This window comes from Notamacropus eugenii, chromosome 6, assembly GCF_028372415.1.
Source record: "Notamacropus eugenii isolate mMacEug1 chromosome 6, mMacEug1.pri_v2, whole genome shotgun sequence".
Classification (NCBI taxonomy): Eukaryota; Metazoa; Chordata; class Mammalia; order Diprotodontia; family Macropodidae; genus Notamacropus; species Notamacropus eugenii.
The window spans coordinates 313,414,116-313,426,835 of record NC_092877.1 but is presented as its reverse complement, the minus strand read 5'-3'; the positions used below and the strand labels follow the sequence as shown (position 1 = coordinate 313,426,835).

The 12,720-nt window shown below is 37.7% G+C and overlaps 1 protein-coding gene across 12 annotated transcripts in view; it reads left to right on the top strand.

Annotated features, from left to right (window-relative positions):
• Positions 1-12,720, top strand: part of FN1 (fibronectin 1) — an 82,530-nt gene that overhangs the window by 33,289 nt on the left and 36,521 nt on the right. For all 12 annotated transcript variants that reach the window (XM_072617518.1, XM_072617514.1, XM_072617513.1 and 9 more), the window contains exons 16-21: positions 690-818; positions 921-1,010; positions 2,328-2,522; positions 3,221-3,493; positions 7,137-7,403; positions 12,368-12,462. In XM_072617518.1, coding sequence (XP_072473619.1) covers positions 690-818; positions 921-1,010; positions 2,328-2,522; positions 3,221-3,493; positions 7,137-7,403; positions 12,368-12,462 — 1,049 coding nt within the window. The remainder of the gene's footprint in view (positions 1-689; positions 819-920; positions 1,011-2,327; positions 2,523-3,220; positions 3,494-7,136; positions 7,404-12,367; positions 12,463-12,720) is intronic.

Below are 12,720 nucleotides of genomic sequence, written 5' to 3'. Positions count from 1 at the left end.
CTCTAGTTCATCATTCATTTATTCTTTCAACAGGATTTATACAGTTAGTGCACCCACAGCATCTGGAGAATTTCCCAGTTCCATGAACTAGTTTAAGAACTAGTATCTAAACCATTGAGCTAAAAAACCCAACTGGGGAGTTAGTCATGACTTAGAAGAGGACATTCTAGAGAACATGGGATGCTTGTGTGATGAAATGAAATGGCAAAGCATTCTAGAGGAATGATTCTTAACTTGGGGTCCTTGAACTTGTTTTTTTCAATAACTTGATAATCATGTTTACTTTATAATCCTATATATTTTATTTTACTCATTTAAAAACATTATTCCTAGAGAAAGTTTCACCATATAGCCAAAGGAGTCAATCACACACACACACACACACACACACACACACACACACACACACTACAAACTCCTATTCTAGGAGGAAAATTATATCGTTTCCTATGTTGGAGATTACTGGCTCTATTCCAGCTCTGCTCTTGTTTGCATTATCTGGGTAATCTATCTCTGTGACTCAGTTTTGTAGTTTTAAAAATGATCCTAGTATTGGGAGGAAGAGGAATTTTGCCACCTTACTTTCAACATACATGAAAATTGACAAGTCTTGTGGGTGGGCAGGTTGGCATTGGAGCATTTGCTCTGGAATAGAATCTGCTGAGTAAATCTGGTTTTTCTTTTCACAGATCTTCCAAGCACAGCCACCTCTGTTAACATCCCTGACTTGCTTCCGGGACGCAAGTACATTGTAAATGTCTATCAGATCTCTGAAGAAGGAGAACAAAATCTGATCCTGTCCACCTCACAGACCACAGGTATGTTGACACTCCGCCAGCACCTAAGACTTTTCTGTAAAACATGATCTCTGACATTGAGGACTGTCCTCTTATTTCTTCCTTGTTCCTTTCACCTATCAGCACCTGATGCTCCTCCTGACCCTGCAGTGGACAGAGTAGATGACACCTCCATTGTCATTCGCTGGAGTAGACCACAGGCCCCCATCACAGGTTGGCTTACTATCCTCTGCCTTTGGCTACAATGGTTTCTTCTGAGATGGGGGGTAAAGGTGGGTGGGGCAAAACAAACTTCAAGCAGGTAACTTAACAATTCAGAGTTTTGCTGAAAATATGGTTATTTGCAAGCGAAAAAATGTGATGTGAAGTGTAAGTCTTAGAATGTCTGACTTTGCTCATGTCTTTTGCAGTTCACACACACAGACACACACAGACCCACAGACACAGACACACACACACACACACACACACACACACACACACACACTCACCTATACTACCTACAGATACATATTCCAAAAGTAAGGTCTTACATAGCAACCACGTACCTGAGTGTGAAAAACCAGATAGTGACAAAGCAAAATTGCTGGTTACTAAACTGGGCCTTCCACAGACTTTTTAAAACATTTCTGATTTTTCCTCACTATAGCATTTTTTAGACTGTTTTAAAGTAGTAATTTCCCTAAGGTCTTGTTCAAAGGAAAGTTGTGAAATAAGAATAAAAAAGATGATTTTCTTTTCACTGTTCCAACCCACCATGATCCAAAAGCATTTTTTAAAGTGCCTACTGTGTGTAAGGCCTGGGAATATAATAACAATCCCTGCCTTTAAAAACCTTACAGTCACTTATCCCTTCATATAACAAATTATTTTGAGCTCAGTGAATACAACTTTTTGCTGCAAAATGTTTAACCCTACTATTTCTCTAGGCATTTATGATTGTATGTGAACCTTTGCGTTCACATGCGTATTTTTTGAGAGTTATTGCTGTGTAGAGGATAGGGAATTACTCTCAGAATCAGGAAGGTTTGGGGTCCATCCCTACCCTGACACATGTTGACCCTGGGCAAGAAATTTCACTTCTCAGTACCCCAAGCTCCAATCTTCAGGCTACAAACTGCAGAGAAATTGCCTGTCTGCATTGATATAGGGAGTTTCTATACCATTGAAATTGCATGTCTAAAAAAATGTATGTTTTTAAATTCTTTAGTATCTTTCTTTTAGAATTCTTAGAATTTTAGAATTCAGAAACCTTTTTGGTTTCTGATATATTCCTATGTTAAAATGCAGGAGCAGGTGGTCATTTGTGCAAATGACACCATTCTATAGATTCAGTTCAATTCAACAAATACCGTTTAAGCCTTTACTATGTGCATAGCCCTGTGTTAAACGCTGAGGCTTTAAAACCACAATCCCTATCCACCAAGAGCCTATACTGTGATAAGGGCTATGACCTCTCCAGTTGGGAAAAAGTTATCAAATAAGTGTTTTCTTAAGGAAAAGGTGCCTCACTTTTTTTTGGTCTTACAGGTTATAGAATAGTCTATACACCATCAGTTGAAGGAAGCAGCACAGAACTTAATCTCCCAGAAACTGCTAATTCTGTAACTCTTAGTGACTTGCAACCTGGAGTCCAATATAACATCACTATTTATGCTGTGGAAGAAAATCAAGAGAGTACCCCTGTTTTCATTCAACAAGAAACCACAGGAGTCCAGCGTCCAGGTACATTCAAAATGCTGTCCACGATAACATTGTTGAACATATTTTATTCATTCTGTAAGCTTTTGTATTGAAAGAAAGAGAGAGAGAAAGAAAGAAAAGCATTGTTCCTGGAGGAAAGTTTTAGCTGTCTGCCAATAATTCACATGTACATGTAGTCTTGGTGACCTTTTAGCTAAAATAGCCACTTTATGTACTGTTACTTATCACTGACAAAAAATGAACCATACATGGATTTTATGTAGCTTTACCAAAGGTGAGCCAGATGTTCACCAAGTGTTCATTTAATTCTTAAGTGTTAACCCATAGCTCAGGAAAAGGAAAAAAAGCACAGTGTTTGTCATCATAATGATGGGCTTTTTTATTGCTGAGAATATATTTCATGTTCTGGAATTGCATTGTTATCCAAATATCCCAATTAAAAGTATGAAAGGCTAAAAAATAAGCCATGTTAGCAAACAGAGAAAGCATTTACAAAAGCTTTTTAATGGAAAATGTCATTATCAATTCAATTCAACAAGTTTTACTCTAAGTACCAGCCATGTACAAGGTCTGGGGATACAAAGATGGAATCCCTAGCTTTAAGAAGCTTGTAGTCACTTCTCCCTTTCTCCCTTTCCTTCAATAATTTTTTTTTAAAATATGAACTTCACCAGGGATTTTAAATGACAGTTTATTGATCTCTCATTTCATATTTTTAGACAAGGTTCCTCCTCCTACGGACCTGCAGTTTGTGGAAGTGACAGATGTCAAAGTCACCATCATGTGGAGCCCCCCTGAAAGTTCTGTGACTGGCTACCGAGTGGATGTTGTCCCTGTCAATCTCCCTGGGGAGCATGGACAGAGGCTGCCAGTCAGCAGGGGTACCTTTGCTGAGGTCACTGGGCTCTCTCCAGGAGTCACCTATTACTTCAAGATCTTTGCCATTAACCATGGAAAGGAAAGCAAGCCATTGACAGGAGAACAGACTACCAGTAAGTTATTTTGTATCCAAATTCTTTCTTGAAGAACAATATGAAACACTTGAGGTCACTTGGTCCAATAGAAAGTGTGTTGGAGTTGAAGTCAGAGTCAAGTTTGAACTGGATTCCCAACTCCATCATCTGACCTTGGTTGGTTGGTTGGCTGTTGTCCTTCAGTCTTGAAGAGGATCAAAATGACATCATTATGATGGGGGCAAAGTATAATTTATCCCACTGTGACTGATCAGATCAATATGAGTTCAGAAGGCTCTACTACATGTTGGGCACAAATAATCCATATGAACATTTGGAATGGAGATGTTTCTAAGTTTGCACATCTACCATTTCTTTTGAGTTACTGCAATTCTGCTTCACCTATAAAGCACAGAACCTTCTTTGATATGGGCACGGCATGTTGGGTGGTCCTTTGCCAGTGTCTCATCTTGGGCAAGTCACTCGTAAGAGTAGGGAACTAAATGTTCTCTGGCATCTCTTTTGGGTATTAATATATTTGTAAAGCACTTTGCAAACCTTAAAGTATTCATTATAACTGTCATCCTCTGTTGCTGTCTGCAGTCTAGTTTTCATCGTGATCAGCAAATTTTGATGCCCTTTCGTACATTAGATTTAGGCTGCTACATGGTGCAGGGGACAGAGGGCTGGCTGATAATAAGAAAGACCTGAATTCAGATCTCGCCTCAAATATTTATGAGTTGGGTGACTTTGGGCAAATCATTTAACCCCTCTCAGTCTCATTTTCCTCATCTGTAAAATATAATAATAATAACACCTACCTTCTAAGGTTGTTGTGAGGGTCAAATGAGATACCATACCTAAAGCTCTTTGCAAACTTTAAAGTATGATATACATGATATTTCTATGATGATCAGCCTTATGATGAACTGTGTAAGAGACACAGCACTTTAAACTAAAATAAATAATTCAGACTGATATTTGTGTATCAGGTAGAATTTCATGCGGGATATCCCCTATGCCTTGAATGTTCTCCCTCCTCTTCTTTACTTGTCAACCTCCCTGGCTTCCTTTAAGTCTTAGCTAAAATTCTATCTTTTACAGGAAGCTTTGATCAAAGCCTCTTAATATAAACTATACCAGTGGTTGAATAAAGCCAGGACTTAGCATCAGCTCACTACTAAACAGGAAGGCTGATTGCCACTTATCCTTTTTTTTAATTGAACATTTTAATGGTTATTTGGAATATCATAATGGCAATAAAGGGCTTAAAATCATTTGACAATGAAAGCCCTAGGACAGAAAGCTGGTAGGAAGCTTAAAATTTGTAAAATTCAGCCCACTCATTTTACAAATGAGAAAACAAGCCTTACAGAGGTTGATCTCATCCACTCCTATGGATTTAATTAGCATCTCTCTGCTGGTGATTCTTAAATCTATCAATCCTGCCCTATATCCTCTCTTCTGACTTCCAGCCTTTCATCTTCAGTGGCCTTTCAGACATCTGAACTGGATGTCCAGTAGACATTTTAAATTAAATATGAACAAAATAGGACATATTACCTTTCCCCATATCGTCCCCCACACACACCTTCCATATTGTTGTCAAGGATAACATCATCCTCCCAACCCTCAGAAACACAACCCTAGTCATCCTGGACTCCTTGCTATCTTTCATTCCCTACATCCAAGCTGATGCCAAGGCCTGTTGGTTTCACCTTTGTAACATCTCTAGAATACATCCCCCACCTTCTCTCCTCTGACACTGCCACCACTCTGGTGTTGTCCCTTGCCACCTCACACCTGGACTACTGCAATAGCCTGCTGGCGGGTCTGTTTGCCTCCAGTCTTTTCCCAATCCAATCTATTCAGCCATTGTAGTGATTTTCCCAAAGCACAAGTCTGGTCATGTCATCCCCAACTCAATAAACACCAGGGGCTCCCTACTGCCTCCAAGATCATATGCAAAATGTTCTGGTTGGCATTCAAAGCCCCTCCACCCTTTCCTGTCATCTTACACCTTACTCCTTAACATGTACTCATCGATCCAGTGACACCAACCTCCTAGTTGTTCCATGAATAAGACACTCCATCTCCATCTTTAGGAACTTTTTCTGGCTGTCCCCGTTCCAGGAATCCACTCCCTCTTCCACCCTGCTTTGACAAGAAATCTTTCTCAAACTTTCTTCATTCTAGCGCCTTTCCTCTGCTAATTGTTTCTTATTTATTCTGTATACAGCTTGCTTTGTAAATATTTGTTTGCATGTTGTCCCTCCCATCATATTGTAAGCTCCTTGAGAAGAAGGACCGCCTTGCCACTGTTTACATTCCCAAAGCTTAACACAGTGCCTGACCCATAAGAGATGCTTAATAAACATTTGTATGATTGATCTATTGAAGAGATTTATCCACAGTCCTATAGATCAGTAGATCTGGAATTCAATCCCATTTCTGCGAATTCTAAAGTTAGGGCATTTTCTGGTAAACCAGAAGTTTTAACTTGGGCTTTGTGGATTTTTAAAAATATTTTGATAACTATTTCAATATGAGTGGTTTCCCTTGTAATTCTAAGTACTTAATTTTATGATTTGAAGACATTATTTTGAGGAGTCTCTAGGTTTCACCAGACTGCCAGAGGGGGTCTATAACTCACAAAACAAATTTAAAGTTATTGGGCTAACTCATGGAGCAAAGCAATCAATACATTTCACCATGAATAGCTTTTAACCCTGAAGGTAGGGGCTGAGTTATGTTGCTCCAAGTGAAAAGCCACGATTCTTATAATTCCTTCTTATAGTACAAAACTGACTACCAAACGGTAGGTGTAAGCATGTATTGTAATTATAGATGGTTTTGGTTTTAGAGCAGGAAGCATCTTTACTTGAGTCACATGAAGAAAATATTTAATTTCTCCAAACAATATTATTAAAGAAAGAAATATAATAGAAATTTTCTAGCATAGACTTTTATTTTGTGTATACAATGATGTAAAAATCATACACTGAAATTAATGCAATACGATGTATCATATTCAGAGATGGTCAGCAATTCTATAGGACTCAGATAAAATTTAGCAAGGCTTCTGCATCCATCAATGCGTGAACAACTACTTATTAAACTCTTCCTATGCACCAGACACTGGGCTAAGCTCTAAAGATACAAAGAAAAGGCAAAAATAGTCCTTGTCTTCATGGAACTTATATTAGAACATGGGAGATGAATGTACATACAAGATAATATAACAATAATAACATATTATGACATAATATATAATAATGTGATAGCAATAATATCTAATATTTATGAAGATTTAAGTTTGCAAATATCTCATTTTATCTTCACAATCATACTGGGAAGTAGGTTCTATTACCCCCATTTCAAAGATGAAGAAACTAAGGCCGAGGAAAGTTAAATGACATGTCTAGGATCATCCAACTAGTAAGTACCTGAGGCTAAATTTGAACTCAAGCCTTTCTTTCTTACCCCAAGTTCAGGAAGTCACATATTTGTCTAGATAAACAAAAAAGTTAGCGTTTCTTTACTGTTTTGGTTTGCCCACAAAATTTCAAACCTATAAGGACAGATAAACTAGGTATATGTAGCTATCTTTAAGTAACTGATCACATAAATACTGCTTGAAAAAATGCCCTATTCCTTATTATGCTTTTGCCTTCTTCCTTAGAACTGGATGCCCCTACTAACTTAAGATTTGTCAATGAGACTGACACCACAGTCTTGGTTACCTGGACTCCACCTCGTGCCAGGATAGCAGGGTATCGACTAACTGTGAGCCCTACAAGAGGAAACCAACCTAAGCAGTATAACGTGGGACCATCTGCCACCCAGTACCCATTGAGGAACCTGCAGCCAGGATCTGAGTACACTGCGTCCTTGGTAGCTGTCAAAGGCAATCAACAGAGTCCTAAGCAAACTGGAATCTTCACTACCTGTAAGTCAAACCTCTCTGTACAAGTGACATTGAATTGGTCAAATTTCAATATGTAGATCTCCCATATACAAAGTTATTTTTTAAAAAAAAGATTGTCAGTAAAGCATTCTCTGTTGGGATGTAATTCATAGCAGAGATGCTTACGTGACTGATTGAAAATTGAATTCAGCTCAAATAGATGACCACTGATGGGGTATGTGACAGGGGGAATTTCTTTCATGTATGCCTTGAGCTAAATGGTTGCTGAGATCCCTCCCACCTCTCAAATTCTATGATCCCTTTATAACCAAACAAGCCCCCAAATACTAGTTAGACCAGGATATGGAGGAATGAAGAAAAAAAATCAGAATTCATGCTTTTCCATTAATATTTTTGGATGCTAGCCAATGGATATAAGACAGGGGTTAACACCTACATTGAAGAATAATGATAACTTACATTTTCAAAGCCTTTAGAGTTTACAAAGCACTTTCCTTGTAAGAATAGTATAAGTGGTACAAGGAATATCATTATCTTTATTTAAAAGATGTGAAATGAAGGCATAGAGAGGTTAAAAGACTGGTACAGGCTGGTTCTCCAACCCTCCAATACCATGGATAGAAAGCAAACATCAGAGGAGCCAAACCAAGAAACAATTCATTCTTTTATTTAAGGTGGCATTATCAGGAGCAGTTTAAAGTAGTTCTACAGAGCACAGCAGATTTTTTTTAAAGGCTCTTAAATCCAGTAGCAATAAAGACATGACAATAAAGAGTGAGCATATGCATATCTACTCTTCTCTTGAAATTGTTTTATGGAAAATAGTCTTAAGTCTACCACCCTAAATGCAACGACATTATAATAAAAGGCCTTATTCACAAAGTTATTTCTATTAAGTGCTTTCCCATTGACATTACAAAGGGGAGAGGGAGCTTTTATTTCCAGCTGAACACTATGTGTTTCATTGAGACGAGTATCTTGAAATATGGCACCCACTTTTTTTCCAGGGCAAATTGAAAACCACTGATCTGCATGAATGATGTACATTGTCTTCCAGATGCTTTCAGCAGATCATGCTCATTGAAGGGAATGAAATGGATGGGTGACAAGCAGCCTTCATTAAGCATGTACTGTTTTTAGTCAATAACATTCATTTTTGACATAATGAAAATAGACTTCCTAGCATAAGGGCCTTTGAGTTTTTCAGCTGCAGCCCATGTTGCCCTGATTTCTATTGATCACATCTGGAATTAGAGATAAGTTTGTACATGAGTATTAACTGTACAAGTCCTGACTGGAATTTGCTTGAAATCATTTCAAATGTGAATTGGTTTACACACACACACACACACACACACACACACACACACACACACACACACACACACACACACACACACACACACACACCCCTGAGAATTTCTGACGCAATTCAAAATTTATTCCACATTTAAATTTGATGAATGAGGGTTGGTCCAGGAACTCCCCTCCACCCCTAATTATTGTACCTTCACCCAATGTAAATGACATTTCCATTTAATCATGCTGAATGATGCCTTATTGTAAGAGAAAATCAATAATTCAGTGTCCTTAGCCATACTTTTATATAATTTATCACCAAAGGATCAATTTCTCTCTTGTGATGACCGATAGGAACTATACCATTAAGAGAGCAGAGATTCCTTTACAGAAGGAACAGTTATCACTGATTCCTAAAAAGATTTTTAGAAGTTAATTTTTAAAATGTTCAGAAAACTATCATAGTTATTTCTTTTCTGTAGGCAATCAATAAATGTTTATTGGTTGGTTGTGAATCAATAGGGTTAGAACAGCGCTGGGTACATTACATACAAAGTAGCCTCCAGTGTTTCCCCTTGCAGATGAGATAGTGGGAAGGGAAATTGCCTATATATATGACAGCCTTTGTAATCAATTCATTAATTGACAGCATTTCTACTTTGAATTGCTGTTGGGCTATAAAAGAGCTATAGATAACAATACATGATCACTTGTAGTATATATTGTTGAAACTGATACTAGGGAAGGTTTGATGTCTTGATAGGTATTCAAGGCAATGGCTCATCAATACATATTTTCAATTTAATTTTAAAAGAGAAAATTATATGATATAAGAGAAGTGTATTGGGCACTCTACTGATAAAGCTAGGTGGTTCAGTGGATAATGTGCTAGGCCTGGAGTCAAGAAGATTATTATGGTTATTTCTAAGAGCTCTATTATTATACAATAGAAATTTCTGTGGCCTTCTTTGTGAGGCACAGCCCCTATTAAAGGAAAATTATTTTCAATTATGTCAAAACAGACATGTCAATATAGAAGACTTTCAAATATCCTTTTCACCATCCTGGTCTATCAGACTTGTAATTAAATGTTCACCTCAATTTATAGAGTAAAATTTTAGACCTCTCACAAATGTGAAGTATCAGTGACTTGTTCAGAAACTGAAGGCATCATTAAAACCAAAGATGCTTTGAAGAAATTTGGGGCATGTTTGAGAGGTATTGAGTGACCCAGTTTAGCTGGAGGGGAGGAGAGCTCTAGGAGAGGTAGAGTGGTCCCAGATTGTTAAGGGCTTTGAGGACTAAAAATTTTGAACTGTAAGCCATTAAAGGGTTTTGAACAAAGGAATGGCATGACTACATCTCTACTGTAGGTCGATCATATTTTGTTGTCATTGTGAAGAATGATTTAGGGTGGGGAGAGAGTGGAAGTAAGAAAGTCTTTTTAGGAGGCTATTATAATAGCATAATAGTAGTCCAGGCAGATTGTAATGAGGAATTGAAATGGGGCAAAGACAATGGGACTAGAAAGAAGATGGTAGATATGAGATGTTTTTGTAAGTGGAATCTACTCCATACTGAGTTAAAGTTGTTGGTGGAATACACAAATATATATAGGCTCTGATTTCCTTAGCATGGGATTGTAACTTCCTCTGACTTAGTGGATAAACTCTAGAAAGTAACATAAGGCATGAAGCAGTTATACTACTTCCTCAGGACCACATAGCCTAGGATCACAGGCAGGGTTTGAACTCACATCTTTCTGATTCCAAGTTTGTACTCCTAGGAGGATAATCAGGTACATATGTCCTTTAGCAGTAATTAGCATTAATTACTCATTAATTATTAATTAGGCACTAGTAAAACTTCTAGAATCTGTAATGTGTAGTCCAAGTCAAAGCTTTGTTTGACATCATGGTGTAAGTTTGTAGTTTGGGATTTTTTTGCCCTGAATTATCTTTTTAGCAGAAGATGCTCCTCAAACTACAGCTTGAAAGTCTGCAAGTAAGCAAAGTTCTTTAAAGATACCCAATGTTAGAGCCTTGTTCACATGAGGAGTAAGTCACAACAGAAAGTAAGCACTCTTGACTTGATATATACTTTTGCAAATATCACTCTTGCAAATGTTAGATGGTACTAGCAACTAAAAAGAATTCACCACTTCTGGCTGAGTTTCTGTATCACACCAAGTGGTCCTTATCTGTAGACAGACGATGTGACCACTTATTGAAATGGGATTTCAGAGGCAGCATCGATTCTGCCATTAGAGGTGGGTTTTTCCCGTTAACTAGTGGCTTTAGTCCCATTTAAAATACAAATACCTTTAAGAAGGGCAGCATTTAAAGTCTTTAATAGTCATTTTTTACTTGAGTGGGAATAGATTTACCACATTTTCATGAGAGTAGATTTTTGTATGGGAAACAGTAAGAGCCTAGGAAAAAAAACACCTGAGCCAATGTTAAGGGGTTTCCCCAAATGAGATGGAGAAAAGGCTACTGAGTGCTAAAGACATGCTTTGTCTGCTTAACAATTTTCCTTTGAGTCTGCCCAGTTAACGCATTGGACATCCTTCAAATTGGCTACCACACCCACTGAGAACCTACCTCACTAACTCCAAGAGTAGTTCTCTCCAGGTTAGAGATGAGCTGCCTTTTCTCTGCCTGAGATGGAAAGGATGAGTCATTGAAAAGCCTGTTCTTTTCATTAAAAACCTTCTACCTTTCCATCCATCTTTTCACAAGTTCTAAATGTGGGGTGATATTTTTAAGGCTGTTGGAAATGTCTGCTTCAAGCCATACTTATACAAGGCTCTTTTCTGTTCTTATTGTAAACATCTGGTCTCCACAAAAAGAAATAAGCATGCGGTCAAGATTCTAGGAGATTCAAAATAACAAACTTTTGCTCTGTTCCCTGATTTTAAGTCATCAAATAGATGCTATTTTTAAACAAGAGCACTATGGTGTCTCTGAGGGAGAAGTGATGATAATAACAGGGATGCAAATACTTGCAAGGCCTGAGTAGAAAATGTCCTACAAAATTACAAAACGTGTGGCTACTGATCATCATCATCATCATCATCATCATCATCATCATCATCATCGTGACTGATATTTATATAGCAGGGGAAAGGGAATAAACATTTAGATAATGCGTCTTCTGTTCAAGGCACCATGCTAAGTGTTTTTATAAATATCATCTCATTTGATCTCACTTTATATGTTACCCAATAAGAGCTTGGTAATAGAGGGTCATAGATTCTTTTGTGGCCCTTCTCCAACCCAAAACAGCAGTAAAAAGATGGCTAAAAAAACCCAGCCCACATGGAGTAGTGTACCACCAACCTGCTCTTTATAATCCTAATCTAAAAAGTAGCAAGCTCAGCATTGTTTAGTTGTTCGTTGAAAGTGTGGACTCTAAAATGATAGTCACCATTTGTTGTGGCAGACTTGACTTAGAAAGGGTTTTTTTTTAATTAATTTTTTTTAATTTTAATTAAGAAGATATACTATTGCCAGAGCCATTGCCTTGGCCATTAAGAAATCAGGACAAATGGAATGTTAAAGTGAGGTTGTAAAATTCCAAGGAAGGTTTAAAATATTTATACAGCTTGTGCCGTGTGGAAGGTGATTTCAAATTCCAAAGTGGCTAAACTTGAACATAGCTCATTCATTGATTTCACTCCACAGTGCAACCAACCAGTTCCATTCCTCATTACAACACAGAGGTGACCGAAACAACCATTATCATCACTTGGACCCCGGCTCCGAGAATCGGTTTTAAGGCAAGTTGAACTGGATTCTAACCTGAAAGAGCTCTGAGGCACTCTGATATTTTGTTCTATCCTCACAAGAAAATGAAACCTTTAGAAAAATATAGAAAAGTACATCTTTAATGATTTAACATGAATATCATCCATAAGTTCAAGAAAAATTCACTTAACAGTCAGACTCCTTTCACAATAAACATTTTATCCGTTCTAACAGATTTTTGTTCAGTAGGTGACTCTTGTTAATGACATAAGAACTAAGATCCTCTGTGT